General features: G+C 41.1%; 1 protein-coding gene across 2 annotated transcripts in view; it reads right to left on the reverse strand.

The window, feature by feature from the left end:
- Positions 1-16,379, reverse strand: part of THO2 — a 231,595-nt gene that overhangs the window by 140,781 nt on the left and 74,435 nt on the right. For both annotated transcript variants that reach the window (XM_087694967.1, XM_087694966.1), the window contains exons 8-10: positions 3,404-3,451; positions 770-838; positions 530-663 (exon numbers count right to left, since the gene is read on the reverse strand). In XM_087694967.1, coding sequence (XP_087551093.1) covers positions 530-663; positions 770-838; positions 3,404-3,451 — 251 coding nt within the window. The remainder of the gene's footprint in view (positions 1-529; positions 664-769; positions 839-3,403; positions 3,452-16,379) is intronic.

The raw sequence follows: 16,379 nt of genomic DNA on the forward strand, positions 1-16,379 counted from the left end.
AGTTTGAATTAAGGTCCAAAGGCAGTGGAGGACCCTTTAAGGTAGAAAAGGGGGTTTGAGAGATTTGGCTCAATTTGAGACTCTTTTTTTCAAAGAATTCCTTCCTGGAAAACGAACTTGAAAGAAATTAAGAGGATTCGGGTAAGGTCATGCAAAGGGATAGACACTTGCTGATATACAAAATGGAGTACCATAAAGTAGTCCTTGAGCTAAAAGAGATCAATGGCTATCAGAAAACCAGAGGTTTTGTATGGAGGCTAGGTAACGCCTGTAAAAGGGAAGTGAAAATGTTAAAACAGATTGCTCATCCTTGGGACGCTTGCCACAAAAACAGCTTTTTCCTAGGGCTTTGTTTCATTTTATTGTAGGAATCACTGACAAAAATTCAAGTGGTCACATGTACCACAAGGCAAAGACGCACATCATCTCGTAACGAATGCTGGAAGCATCTACGCAATACTGAAATGAAAAGATCTTCCCAAGTCAATTGTTCACAGTAGAAAGGCACTTCTAAGCTGCTAAAACTTACACACTGTCTAGATCGATAAAGTCTGCTTTGATCAGAATTGCTGCCAGTATATTGAGCCCATCTGGCACAGCAGTCTTGACTTCCGGACGTTGATAATATTGAAATTTGAAACCCAAGATATGTGAAGTATGAGACTGCCACATAGAACCACCAATTCAAAGATTCAATGCTAGTTTTAGCAAAATCTGTACTTCTATGTATTTAAAACGATCAAATTAAAATCCTCAAGATAAGAATTACCTTGGGAAACAATGGTATAAGCTCAAGGAAGGCATGGTTTTTTGGCTGCAACTCAAAGCATTCTAGAACCTGCAGCAAAGTGTAATGTGCTCAACTTCTTCCAATTTAAACCATAATGACTTTTTGAAAACATATTCACCTGTTATCAGCGAGCATAAAAATTACAAACAGTGATGGTCTTGATTTTTAGACATAACAGCAGTCTAGTCATGACTCATAACTTTACAACCCATCTCCTCCCACTAGCATGTTCCACTTATCAAAGTCCGCCTCAGCTTTCATTTCTCATGTGGCTTCCCTTGAGATTGACAGTTAATGCTACTTCATGCACTGTTGGTTCACTCAGCAACCAAGCATCCTAAACATCAGGCTGCCCAGTTCATACTGGACCCTTGGACAGTGAGACCATAAAAGCTCAGTCACACTATGCTTAATTAACTTATAGCCTTGGACAGTGAGAGCCTAGGACCTTGCACTTGAGACTAACACATTCATAATGGAATTATTGCAGTGCATCAAGGTCAAGCTTGTCCAGACATGCTTGCACATCTCATCTCCCAAACATCCCCTGCATGCTCCATTTGAGGATTAGCTAACTGCACAGATTGCCTAGCAGTGTATGAACCATACCTAGTGGAAACTTATCATAGTCGGCTACAGGTGCTAGATTTATTGCACTTCATGAATCATAACAATGATCAGTGGCAGAAGAAAGCTTACAATGGAAGAACTCCCATGACACTTCCCTAGAGGTCCCTATGGGAGATCATCAACCAGTCCTCTTAGAGGACAGTTAATCACTCTTTTTTATTCCAAGAAAACAGAACTTCTATGAATAACCATCCTGGTCAAAGTGGACCAACAAAAATCTGATACAAGACTTGTATGAGACAGCAATGATACAGCACAAGATAACAGCAGATAGTCTAATGCACGGCATGTGTGAAAAACCAAATTGTGTGGCTATAGATGAAAGTAGGTACCAAAGTCCCACATATCAAGAAGAGCATCTTCTTTTTGTCATGCACTAAGAGTCACCCTGTTGTCTCTCCCATCTCTGAGAAGCATATGGATGATCTGTGTCCGGTTCCTAGAAAGGTCCATACTGAGATGTGAGCCATGGCTCAACACCCTGATTGCATCTCACTGGCCATATTATCCAAGCAACAACACTAGCAATCAACTCCCAATCACAACTTAACCAGCAGAAGACAATATATGCCAAGAGTCAATCAAGACTACCTCTTCCCTTCACGACTGAGGTTTTCAGTTTCTGGTTTATAGAACCAAATTGCTTCTTAGGTCATAAAGTCATAAAGAAAAGTAGTCGTAATGAGTAATTCAGAGGAAGCCACTCACTCCGTGACACTCAAGAGAAACTGGAGAATCATGAAACGAGAAAGCAGCATGAAAGCAGATCAAAAGATCAACATGCAGCACGCAACAGCTGACATGAAAGACCTCATAACTAAAGATATTGACCTTTTCCAATACCTACTGTTTAAAGAAAACCAATGCTTCAGAAATTCTGGGGCCACCAAGTGAAGTCGTGTGTAGCTTTTTCTTTTCCCCATTCTGATGCAGCCATTAATTCTCTAATCTCACCACAGTCCACGAGGTTATCCACAAACAACATGAATTTAGCTGAAAGCAGAGGGGAACAGCAACATGCAGCAGGCATTGACTGCCAAGAAAGACCCTATAACTACACAACAACCAACAGCACTTTGGTCTACCAGAGAAGGCATCATTCAGCAGCGTCCACTAGTTGCAGGACCCTATTCACATTACAACTCCCCTCTCTCATCCTAGCTTTCATGACTTTAGACGAACCTTGCTTCACTTTCCTTCTGCTCAGCATAAGTTTCGTGTAGCAGCTAGCAGCTGCCATAAGCATAAGTGGCCATTAACTTTCTATGAAAATATAACTACTATTCAATGAGCTGTAGGCTAAATAACAACTAAAATTCACTTTGTTATTACAAAAATGCCCCATTTGCAACTCCTGGGAAAAAATTACAGACAATGACAAAGGCAAGCATTTGGAAGTTCCACTCTATGGGCCAGAATGCAGGCACTAACATCTATGCAATCCACTGATAACAAATTCACTGGCAAGTCAATAATTCAAAATCTTACTATTCTGGAATCTCAGCATTGTTTTCTAAGCAATTCTAAAGATAAGCTGCCCATTGTTTAGTATCTCGGCTGATCCTAGTCTGGCCAACCTTCATACCCTGTCACAGTTGGGCACAAACTCCTTATAATATCACAATATCAGAATGTTGCGGAACGAATCTAATCCTTACAAGTAATATAGAGATTGGCTGAAAATTTTCTCAGTTATCATAAAACAATGTAACGACTAATTTACAATGTATTCGATCAGAGTGACTATGTAAAATGGTAAAATGATAGATTGAAGAATGTTTAAAATGCACCCATACAACAGAAAAGCACTTTGCACATGAAATCTTCCAATTCACGGTTAGCAGCTCAAATTTGAACACAAAAGGAAAAACAACATGAAGACTGCTTTTTATAGACTATAACCCTTTGACACTAAACAAAATTTGGCAATCCTTACATCCAGACAGTAAATCACTTTGCAAACAGACATGAAGTATCACTTACAATATCAAATACTCGATTGGGATCAAGGTCAAACTGACCAATGAGGGACTGCATACACAAAATACCCAATCAGATGGTCCTCCTTCCCTGGCTTCCTCCACTCATACACTCTAGCAACTGATATCTTCTTCAAGAAACATGTTTTCAATTTGAAAAAGGACTCTCTCTCTCTCTCTCTCTCTCTCTCTCAAAATAGCAGCAGCTGCTGCTGCTGGTGCTGCTGCTGCTGCTGCTGCTGCTGCCGCTGCTGCTGCCGCTGCTGCTGCTGCCGCTGCTGCTGCTGCCGCTGCTGCTGCTGCTGCTGCTCCTCCTCCTCCTCCTCCTCCTCCTCCTCCTCCTCCTCCTCCTCCTCCTTTTGCTTCTTCTTCTCCTTCCTCCTCCTCCGCCTCCTCACTTCTGTCTTCTCTTTCTCCTTCTCCTTTTCCTTCTCCTTCTCACTTCTCACTTCTATCTTCAGCCTTCTATGTTTTATCTTCTAACAAAGAAAAGAAAAAATAATAAGGAATACATGGCTATGCATTTGACCATCAAGATGCGATCCACCATAGGTCAGATCCAGACCACCTCACACCAACTTTGAGTTGAAACCGGATATTCTAGAGAGACACGAGAACAGGCTATGTCAATGATGCTACATGCAGGAGGTGGAGACAGGCGAACATTACATATGCAAATGACCTGCTTACTATGAGATATGAGGCCACAACCTGCAGTTCCAGGAAGGGTTTGGTCCACTGTTGAATTATGACATTCTCTGACCAGAGATCCTTAAGACTCTCCTTTTGGAGATTTGCAGGCAATGCACTAAGCATGCCCGGGCAGTGATAGTGGTAGGTATGCATGATATAACACAGCAGACCCTTACAAACTTCTTCAAGGTCTAAGCACCACCAGCACAGGCTGAACAACCAGTACCAGCTCCAGCACAACTTACAAAATTCATTGGGATCACAATAGATCGAGCCATTAAGCTATGCAGAGCTAGGTGGCCTTGTCCTCCAGCCAAGTGGCAACCCAGAAGACTATTAAAAGATACAACCTAACATCACTCACCACAGTCAGACATTCTTGAGGGGATTCACTTCATTAGATTCTATCATAAAGGAGTAGATATCTACATTGGCCTGATGCCATCATTACATTGGCTTCATTATAGTTTGACGCCATTCTTGAGGGGATTCACTTCATTAGATTCATTATAATTTGATGCCATCATTACATTGGCTTTTCAATAGGTTTTCATTCTGCTTTTGGGTTTGTCATACTTATCATTTCGGTCTCGTAGGTCACTTTCACCTAGAGTAGATGTTAATATGACTTTCCTCTCTCTCTCTCTCTCTCTCTCTCTCTCTCTCTCTCTGTGTGGCAGTCCCCCATGGCCCCGAGCACTAGAGCAAAGGCCCACGTCATCAAACTTCTTCAGCACACCAAGCATTTGTGATGCCATCGACAGACTCCAAAATGGCCGGGGCCAAGACCATGATGGACTAGTAGTAAAGCACCTACCTATCACATGCCAAAGATATCCTAGCACCCCTTCTAGCCCACCTATTCAACAAGGCCCTGGGTGAAAGCTTCCCTGCTAGTTGGTCAACTAATACTCTAGTACCAATCCTGAAAGCTGAAGTCCCCATAGTTCCTACGAACTATAGAAAGATCATGGTTGGCCATGTGCTAGCCAAGCTTTATGGATAGATACTAGAGCATTAGCTGAGCAAATGGGCAAAGAAGCACCAACATCGGGCATGTGGACATCGGGCATGTGGACACCCAAGGTTTAGGAGGGGCTACTCCACTCTTGATAGTATCCTCACACTCCGAGCCATCATCGAGGAGAGTATGGCACAAGGGAGGCAAGTATACTCTTGTTTTGTGGATTTTCATTACGCCTTTGACATAGTATCACATGCTAGGCTCATGCAAAAACTAAAAGAGCTAAGGAGATCACCAGCATCATTGAAGTGAAACAAGGATGCCCACTCTCACCTACTACTCTATTCGGCTTTTATATTGATAAGATATTAGACTACATTGATAGACTTGGAGGGAAGCGAGCTAGCTTGGGGGGGCATTGATACCCATATTACTATATGCTGATGACATAGTCCTCATCGCCAACACATTGAAGGGATTACAACGCCACCTAGATGCACTACAACCCTTCTGTCAGGATAGGGATCTCATAATGAACCTTGGAAAAACCAAGGTTATGGTGATTAACACTTCCTCTGAACAATTACCATAGATTTGCATCAACATTCAAAGGTGATGAGTTCTTCTTTGCTACAAAGTCTCATGGACTTGGGGTGTTGTGAGGCGACTATTCTAGATCGAGGATGCAAATTCTTGCCCCACTTGGGATGATGCAACTTCGCCTTGCCACCTTTGGCAAACATGGGATTGTAGTCAATTGTGGCTTGGAGTCAAGAGTGAGCCTTTGACACAATCCCTGCTCCTCTTTTCAGCAAATTTGTACGGTGGCCTTGCAAAAGTGCACTTTGAGGCTACTATTGGCTTGAAAGTGTCACTTCCTCTCTGAACCATCCCATTTACTGTTGCTAGTATCCACAAATCGTGATTAAGGCAGTCTTGTCACCTATCTTGCGGGGGTTTTGACGGTTGAGCATATTTAGGCGAGTGGATATGACGTAATCAGTACCCCATTTCACATCTAGAGAGAAGATAGTGAAGGTGGTCCAAATATATGTTTACTTGGGGATAACATTTTCAAGGCCAGGATTCACTCTAAGGAGAGGAGCAAAGGTATATTAACACGAGACTATGTAGCTCTAAGGTCGATTGAGAGCGAGTGTACATGCATACAGTTTCAGAAACCTCAGACAAAGCTCTAGCTCTTTGACACTTTGGTCACACCAGCACGTCCGTATGGGGCTCCCATATGGACATAGAGCCTCTATCACACAGGAACCACACAGGATCAGCCAATATCCACAAGGAGGGAGATACATTATGCATGGGAGCAGATAGAGAGACCCCTAGTATTGATGATTTCAAGGCTGATTCGGAGTACGCCCTCTGTACCACATACGATTATCAAAGTGGAGATGGGAGCTATTCTGAGGACAAGTATTTTTGAAACCTCACCTAACATGAGGATTAATTTTTAATCTCATGGTTAAGTGAATGTTACACATGTGAGGTATAACCGAGATTGGACTAAATCTACAATCTCAGGACCCAAGGAAATCACGGGATGTCAAAGGCAAAAGTTACTATAAGTTATGCCGCCCGCGTACTTGGTGGTATCCGGTGCCAATTGTTGGCCCAACTCATTCATTTGGTCATAAGTGTCAGTCGGTGACACTAGAGTAGAGGCGTTTAATGGTACTTGACGCCAACCTGATAGTCAAAGATGGCACAGAGACACTCGAGAATAGAAGTTGCCTAGCCAATTTAATTATTGGCTAGTCAAATTATTTTTTAGGGCATCCAAATAATTATTAGATTAGTTTTTAATATTTAAAGACTGAAAATTACTATTTAATTATGGATAATGTTGGAAAAACTAGTTGGGAAGGCTGCCACTTGTCAAAAATTAAATGACAGATTTTCCTCACTTCTTCACGAAGAAAATCTGAATTTTCTCTCTCCTCAACATTCTCTCTCATCTCCCAATCTTTCTAAAGCCTTGCTCCGAAGATTACACCATTTAGATCACCATAGGCTAAGAAATTTCAGATTTTCCTGCTGTAAAACCTAATCTGCAGACCAAAAATTAGGGTTTAGCAACAGCTTGGAAAGCGTGTCAGAAATTGAAAGCTCCAAGACTTGGATTCAATAGGACTAAGGCTGTTTTCAGTCAAATTCAGGTGGAGGGACCACCAAATTAATGAATTTGGGGCATTTTCCATCTCCATTAAAGCAGGTGAAGGCCAATTAACAGCCCCAATCAAAAGGAAAATCAGATTGAATACTTGCTGGTCATTTTGGATAGCAAGGGGAGTTGAAATACTAAAAGCGATTGGGAGAATCCCATTATAGATCAACTTCTTCTTCAATTAGGTTAAATAAATACCGAAAGGGGCGCAAGTTTTGGGACCAACAGAGTGTCCAATGTCCAACATTATATGGTAAAGTGTGCATTTCAATTTTCTCAATTTGTTAATTGCTGTAAATAATGCTTATACAGGTTATTTACCACCCTATCCAAGAAGGAAGGTTGGTTTCATGGTTCCATCGCCGGGACACCACTCAATCCCTTGATTTGGTGGGCCCCAAGCACCTGATCGCAAGCCAAAGCTTTGTGCTAGTGCTGATTTTTACTCTTAGCTAAGAATTTACAGCAATATGTCTTCATATAGTGAGATGGACTCAAGCAGTGATGATGCCTCTTAATATGAACATACACCTAGGAATGAAGCAAATGCAATGTCTGGCCTTGGACAAGGCTTAGAGCATGGACAATAAGCTGAAAATGTTACTGTTGGGCAAGATGCACAACCTTCAGTGCATAAGGAGGGTGATGACCAACAAAAAGTGAAGAGGAATTTGATAACCAGTTCAAGAATCGGATGAGGACAATAGCAAATCTCTTTACTGAATTGGCAAAGGATCCTCAATTTACCCAATTTTTGAATGCTCTAAAGAAGGACGGCAAAGGCAAAAAGAAGAAGATGTCTTCAACAACTTCGGGACAGCAAGATGCTAAGAAGATAATGCCAAACCCTTCATTTGAAGCTCCTAAAGATGCGAATGAAATAAAACAATTGGTACCTATGAGGCAAGGAATGCAAATGCAAGGCCATCATGGAAGTATCAATCCAATGGATTTTGGAGAGACGGGCAGCCAAGATATTTTCGTGGAAGCACGATTTTTCATGCTATGGTTGGACAAGGACCACATACGGGAATGTATGGCACAAATCCGTATGGTATGCAACAACCAATGCATGGCGTATAAGGTCCAATGTGTTTGGGTATAGCTGGAAATATGCAAAACCACCATTGGCTTGATGCCTGGGCCACAAAGCAGCATATTTGGTACTGCATCTGCACCCCCGAATGCTTACGGGGCTCAAGGAATGAATGTTGGTCATGCAAATGCTCCATCTGGCATTGGTTCTAATGTAAATTCAGCAAATGCACCCTTTTTGCAGTAGCTAGTATAAGACAACTTGGCACCCAAAGGGGCAGCAAAAGACTATGATGAGCATGAAAAAACAATGAAGTTTGAGTCCTTCAATGATATACAAGATAGGCTGAAAGCTTCAACTTTCATTTAACAATTTAATGCAGCCTATTCAGGGGGAAACTTCACACAGTCCTTGAAGATTCGAAAGGCAGCCACTTTCATGAAAGGGAATGCATTACAATGGTGGTCCATTCCTTTGATGCAAGGTAGAGCACTCTCAACGTGGATACAATTCAAGCAAATGTTTGCATCGAATTGGTTGGCATGTACCTTTGAGGTGGACATGATGATAGCTTGGAATAAGCTAGATGCTAAGGAATGTAAGAATTGGAGCAACATAATAAGAAGTTTTCAGATGCATTGCTACCTATAACTTCTTATCGCCCCATACCCCTTCATGAGAAAGTGAAAAAATATGTTTGTGGACTGCCCAAAGGAATCAAGGATCTTTGCATTAAACCCATCATGTCTAGCATGTCTCAGCTCATAGAGACTACCACTACACCCGATGCTTTGCTGTGTGGGAAGGATTCGAGCTTCCTAGAGAGTGGGGAAAAGCCAAATGAAAATTTATTTAAGGCTGAGAAAAGAGACAAATCTGAGAAACATTCTAAAAAGTGGCCAAAACAACAAAGAAAGGACTCAAAAACATTAGCAGAATGTAGAAAATTGATGGTTGCAAATAAATGTTTTATTTGTGAACAGGAGGGTCACATTGCAAGGAACTGTCCTAGTAGGCAGCAAGCTGGAAAATCAAAAATTCAGGGTGATTCTAAAGAAAAGAAGCCCAAAACATTAGTGAGATTAGTGCTCCATGTTGTTAGTCATCACCCCAATGATGATGCTACTGAGTTCTGCAGAGCATGGGGCAAAATTAGGGATTAGCATACATTGATTTTCTTTGATAATGATGCATGAGCCAACTTCATCTCTATTGAAAGGGCCACCCGTCTAGGCAATAAAGAGGATGAGATGGGACCCATGGGGAAAGTTGGAATGGCATGTAAAGGCCATGCAAAGCCCGTCACACCGCTCATTGGAAAGCTTCGGTTGCAAATACAACGATTTGTGGACAGCAAAGAGTTCTTCATTGCTCCACTTGAGGGATGTGATGTATTGCTTGGTATGCCATGGTGTCACTGTATGCATGCAATGATTGATTCTCGTCCAAAAAAAATCACTATTCAGCATGAGGGAAAGGTACTCACACCTGATGTAAAGTTGAAAGGTGTATCTACAATTGCCATTTCTAAAGTAATGAAAAATCATCTATCAAAGTACTTGGTTTTTACCAAGGATAAAGATGATAGTGAGAATGTTGCGAACATGTCTAAGTTAGAGAAGGATCATATGTTATTTCTATAAAAGTATGTTGATTGCTTCTCTTAGTCACTTCTAGGGCATAGATCTTATCCCTAGAAGTAGTCCATCTAATAAGCCACCCTATAGAGTCAGTGCAGACCAACAAGAGGAGATTATGAATCAGGTAAATGAGCTATTAGAAAAAGGGCTGATTCAGCCCAGCTAATCTTCTTTTTGTTCTCCAATACTTTTGGTGCAGAAAAAGGATAGTTCATGGCAGATATGCATGGATTATCGTGCTCTAAACAAGATCACAATAAAGAACCACTTTTCGATACCTCCGATCGATGATATTATGGATAGATTGCAAGGGGCAGCCATATTAGCCGTATAGATTTGCAAAGTGGGTATCATTAGATACGCATTAGACCGGAAGATGTGCCTAAGACAGCTTTTAGGACATCTTTTGGATTGTATCGATTTCTAGTTATGCCTTTTGGACTTGTGAATGCTCCTTCCACTTTTAATCCGATCATGGATTGTATCTTCAAGCCACATAGAGGATTTGTGGGCACTTTCTTTGATGACATGATTATCTATTCAAAGAACAAGGCATAGGCTAGTTATCAATGACAAAAAAGTGAATTCTTCTTGCATGAAATCCACTTTTTGGGATATATTGTATCGAGCTAATGGTATTCGCATAGACCCTGCAAAGGTTGAGGCAATATGATCGTGGCCACCCTTAACGAATGTGCATGAGATCCGCAACTTCTTGGGTTTATATTCTTACTACGGAAAGTATATACGCGGGTTTGCTGAAATTGCATCTCCATTGCATGCCTTGCAAAAAAAGAATGTGCCATTAAAATGGACATCAATGGAAATTTCACCATTTGAAAAGTTGAAGGAAAAGATAACTTCAGATCCTATGCTTGTGTTGCCCGATCTAAGGAAGTCATTCATAGTTCAATGTGATGTATGTGGTAACAGCATTGGGGCTATTCTTATGCAAGACGGCTGAGTTGTGGCTTATGAGAGCCGAATTCTCCACGATGCAGAAAACAATTTGTAGGTCTATGAGAAAGAGCTCTTGGCTGTAATTCATGCATTGTCTACGAGGAAACATTATTTGTTGGGGGCTGATTTTACAGTGCAAACAAACCATCAAACTTTGAGGCACTTTCTGACACAGACAAAGTTGTCAAAGAAGTATATCAGATGGGCATATTTTCTCTCTATGTTTCATTTGCACTATTGATTGTAAAAAGAATGTTGTGGCTGATGCACTATCACGTAAGCCATAAATTTCAGCCATCATCATGGTTTATCACACTCAGTTAGATGCCAGGAAAGAGCAATATGTTGCTGATTCGAACTTTGTTAATGTTTATATTCAACTTTGCAATGCCCAAAGGCATGAACACTGTATACTAAGAGATGGATTTCTAATGATGCATAGACGAGTGTGTGTCACAAAGGAGTTAAGGCCTAGAGTTATCACTGAAAGTAATGGTTCTCCATATGCAGAACATAGAGGTATTGATGCTACGATCAAGGCAGTGGAGCACTCTTTTATTGGCCAGCTTTGAGGCATCATATAGAACTGTTTGTAAAGACATGCATCGTATGCCAGAAGATAAAGCATGATAGGCAAAAGATGTCAGGTTTATTGCAGCCCTTGCCTATTCCAAATAGGCCCCAGCAAAGAATTTCAATGGACTTTATTTTTTAGCTTCCTAAGACACCTACAGGAAATGATGGGATATCGACTATCATTTGCGAGTTTAGCAAACAAGACTATTTCATTGCAGTGAGGAAGAAAATAAAGGCTGATCATAGGGCACTTTAGTTACCTGGAACGGGTAACGCAAATGGAAATGAGACCATGTCCTAAAAGCTGAAATGAGACAGCTTTTAGGACATCTTTAGGACATTCCCCGACCCGGAACAGGGGGAACGTCCAAGGTCAAGGAATGGGAACAAGGGGAACAGCACATGTCTTAAATGCCCCAAATATGCCCAGCATGACCCAAATTGACCAAAGAATGTCCCTCTCCTAACACCCCTTATTGCTCCAAATTGACCCAAAAGTCCCAAAAATGACTCAATTACCACTATAGCTCCAAATTGCCTTGAATTGCTCCAATTATCCCAATTTCCCTTGAAATTAGACATTATAAATGGATGATTACCTTGGAATTGAGGATACACTGAAATTTGATTGTGATTTGCAAGAGTTGATAATGCATCAAATCTGAACTTTGCATGAACTCCTGATTGGCTTGTGGATTGTCTTGACACTTTGAATCTTCAACCCGAGAGAGAGAGAGAGAGAGAGAGAGAGATCAGTGTGTGCACATTAGGCAATGGAGATTGATGAACATGTGGTAGGAGTGTAATGCAAGTAAAAAGAAAAAACTAGAAAAAACATCAATTTTTGGTCAACGGGCCTAGAACGGCCATTCCAAACAAGGAACGGCAAGGAACAGTAGGGAATGGCCTTGGGAACAGCAAGGAATGTTCCTTGGACATTTCACCTCCTCAGAGGGTTTAGAATACATTAGGCTGTTCCTACAGGCCAGAACGGTCATTCCCTGTTTCTATGTATAGCACGATTATTTTTACGGCACATCTTTAAGTATCATGATATGCGACAGTCAATCATTAGTGATCGAGACCCCCGGATGACTAGTTTATTTTAGAAGGAGTTGTTTGAGCGTGTGGGTACCATGCTTAAATTCTCATCATTCTCCCATCCGCAAAGAGATGGTCAGTTTAAGGAAGCAAATTCCATAGTGTTAGATCTTTTGAGGTCCTATGTTTCAAACCATAGACACAATGGGAGTAGTATTTGCCCTTGGTTGAGTTTGCTTACAACACCACAGTGCATAGTTCTACGAGCAAACCTTTACTTCAGGTGGTTGAGGGTAGCAAGAAGGTACCACCTATTCTACGAACTAAGATCTTTGAGGTTGATCGTTATGTGGAAAACTTGGATGTAGCCTATGCAAAGATAAAATATGCACTTCAAAGATGGCAAGAAAAGCAAAAAAGGGTAGTTCGTCGCCACACAGACGTGCTTTGCAGTTTGCAAAGGGTGATTATGTATTGCTACGTTTTGAAAAGGCAAGGCTGAAAAAGATAAAAGGAAAAGAAAGATTGTATCCAAAGTTGAGTATGAGATACTACGGGCTCTTCCAGGTATTGGAAAAGATCACCGATGTCGCATATCAGCTGAAATTACCTCCACCTTGGTAGATACACAATGCCTTTTATATCAGTTTGTTGAGGCCTTTTCATGGTGATGTGCCAGAGGATCTGTGTGCTAAAATTGAGGAGTTGGATGAGATTTTAGTACCCGAGTAAATTTTGGCACATAAGGAAAGAAAGGTCAAAGGTAAAGTTTCCAAGAGATACTTGGTGAAATTTCAAAATTCTTCACCAATGGATGCCAAATGGATGGAAAAGGATGACTTAGCAAACCATCCTCAGATGTTGTAGCTTTACCTAGATGCCTTTCAATTAGAGCCAACATTAATTCAGGCTCCACAGAGCAAGGGTCTAGAGTATTGCCTGATGCTCAAGGGGGGAGGGGGTAGCATTTCCACTCCTCCAATTCTAGGCGGCTCTCGTATGTAGTGGATCTCGGATATATTCAGCATGCATCCAAGGTATTGCTTCGACAGTATATTTGCCATGAGGTCACTACTTAGTATACTAGGTCACTGTGAGATGTATGCACATGAGTATGAGTTTCACCCAGGCACTGGAACTATAATTTTCCATCAGCTTATGATCAATTTGGCATGAATTTTGTCTCAATTTTGAGATAAAAATTATGATCAGTTTCAGCTCAATTTTTTATCAGCTTGAGAACCATTTATGGTCACTTTTGGAATCAGTTTAGCATCATTTTTTGCATTGATTGCTGGTCAGTTTTTGCAAAGAGTTTATGATCAGTTTGGGGTCGCATTTGTAGCACTTAGTAATCAATTCTCAGATTAGCAAGTGATTACTTTATGATTAGATTATGCTCAATTTTCAATGGTTTACATCTGGTTCCATGGACAACAACATATCTTATGTTGCCATTGATCTTCAAGCCATGGTTTATGATTGGTTATACTATGCTATGGTTTGGTTTTGCCAAATGAGTTGAGCTCATGAGAAATAGACATGTCACAAGATAATCTAGCAATCTTTTTGAGATTCTTTGTGAGTCTTATGTTATGTTATGATTGACTCGTAATTTCCAGCATGTCTTCGGCATATGGAATGGTTGAACAATAGTGCGCAATGTTCTACTAACTATGATGCCTTGTGAAAATTCCACTCCACTCTTTTGCTTTTGATGCATATGGCAGTGCAACGATTGCAAGGATTTTAAGAAGGAGGGTTGTCATGAGGACATGTATTTTTGAAACCTCGCTTAACATGTGGATTGATTTTTAATCACATGGTTAAGTAAATGTTGCACATGTGAGATGTAACTGGTTTAGGTAAATTTACAAGCCTGGGACCCGAGGAAATCACAGGATGTCAAAGGCACAAGTTGCTATAGGTTATGTTGCACAAGTACTTGATGGTATCTGGTGCCAGTTACTAGCCTAGGTCATTCATTTGGCCATAAGTGTCACTTGGTAACACTAGAGAAGTGGCGTTTAATGGTACTTGACGCCAATCTGATGGTCAAAGATGATGCAGAGATGCTCGAGAATGAAAGTTTCCTAGCAAATTTAATTATTGGCCAGTTAGATTATTTCTTACGGCAGCGAAATAATTATTAGATTAATTTTTAATATTTAAAGATTGAAAATTAATATTTAATTATGGATAATGCTGAAAAAGACCATTTGGGAAGGCTTCCACTTGTCAAAAATGCCCATGCAACACTGAAAAACGTCCTTAGAGTCTGCAAAGAGGCATTTTGGTGTATTTAGCCTACAAAAGAGAGGGAGAAGATGTTGTTGGTCTGATTTGCAACCATTGGAGGACCTTCTGAGGCAGCCAAGGGCAAAAGAAGACAAGGCAGCAACAATAAATGATTGATTTTCTTAAGTTCTTTGCATCTACAAGCTATTGTGACAGGGCAGCAGCAGTAAATGTCACATTTTCCTCAGTTCTTCGCGAAGAAAATCTCTATTTTCTCTCTCCTCAACATTATCTCTCATCTCCCAATCTTTCTACAGCGTTGCTCCAAAGATTACAGCATTCGGATCACCAGAGGCTGAGAAATTTCAGATTTCCCTACTGTAAACCCTAATCTGCAACAAAAATTCAGATTTAGCAGCAGCCTTGGGAAGCATGCCAGAAATTGGAAGCTCCAAGACTTGGTTTCAATAGAGCTGAGGCTGTTTTCAGTCAAATTCAGGTGGAGAGACCAGCAAATTAACCAATTTGGGGCATTTTCCATCTCTATCAAAGCAGGTGAAGGCCAATTGACAACCCAAATCAAGGGGTAAATCAGATTGAAGACTTGCTGGTCATTTTGGACAGCAAGGGGAGTTGGAATACCGAAAGGGATTGGGAAAATCCCATTGTAAATCAACTTCTTCTTCAATTAAGTTAAATAAATACCGAAAGGGACGTCAATTTTGGGGCCAACAGGGTGTCCAATGTCCAACATTATATGGTAAAGTGTGCATTTGAGTTTTGTGAATTTGTTAATTGCTGTAAATAGTGCTTAATCAAGTAATTTACCACCCTATCCGAGGAGGAAGGCTACTTTCAAGAGCACCACCCGCTGGTTTCAAGAGCACCACCCACAGTCTCATAGAGGCCCGCTTCCAGCAATGACTTTCCTACTGCCAAGCTTCATCGTCTAGACAACTAGTATTACAAGGGGATACTCAGTGCTAGTATGCTCGGACAGAGGCATGGTTATCGCTACATCGATTACACATGGATCACCTCCCACCACTATAGTACAGCTTGGATTGCCATCACTTGGAGCTGAACTGCATCATCGGGATGGACATTATTCAAATACACACAACAAAGACACGGGTAACACCTACTAAGGATCTAGGGATGAAGATGGCTTTCTACCAGAAGCATCTACTACACATATCCCCTAATGGCTTTGTTGTGCACTTGAGATACATGGATGCACACGTCTCATCTAGTACGATGCGCCATTAGACAGCTCCATACATCCTCACACCAACTTTGAATCGAGATAAGTAGATATGGCATAGACTCCTTCCCCCCGAAGGACAAGATTTTCCAACTCTCTCAACTTGAGCTAGAGACAGCGAAGCACTAGTCACGCACACGACTTGTGTACTATGAGATCCGATGGCACTTCCGATATCTATTTAGAGAGGGATTTCGGCCACTATCCAACATGATGGATTCACAAATCCGAGATGTCTCAGGCTCTTCTTACCAAAGCTACGGCGCCATAGAGAGCATCTTTTATGGACCCAAGAGCAAAGATACGGAGCCACACACCAGCATATACTCACAAAGTTCTACAAAGCATCAACTACTCCCTCCACTAGAAAGACATCATTAGGC

The sequence above is a fragment of the Lygodium microphyllum genome, chromosome 15 (assembly GCF_053477565.2).
Source record: "Lygodium microphyllum isolate KBCC chromosome 15, Lygodium_microphyllum_v1.1.10, whole genome shotgun sequence".
NCBI lineage: Eukaryota > Viridiplantae > Streptophyta > Polypodiopsida > Schizaeales > Lygodiaceae > Lygodium > Lygodium microphyllum.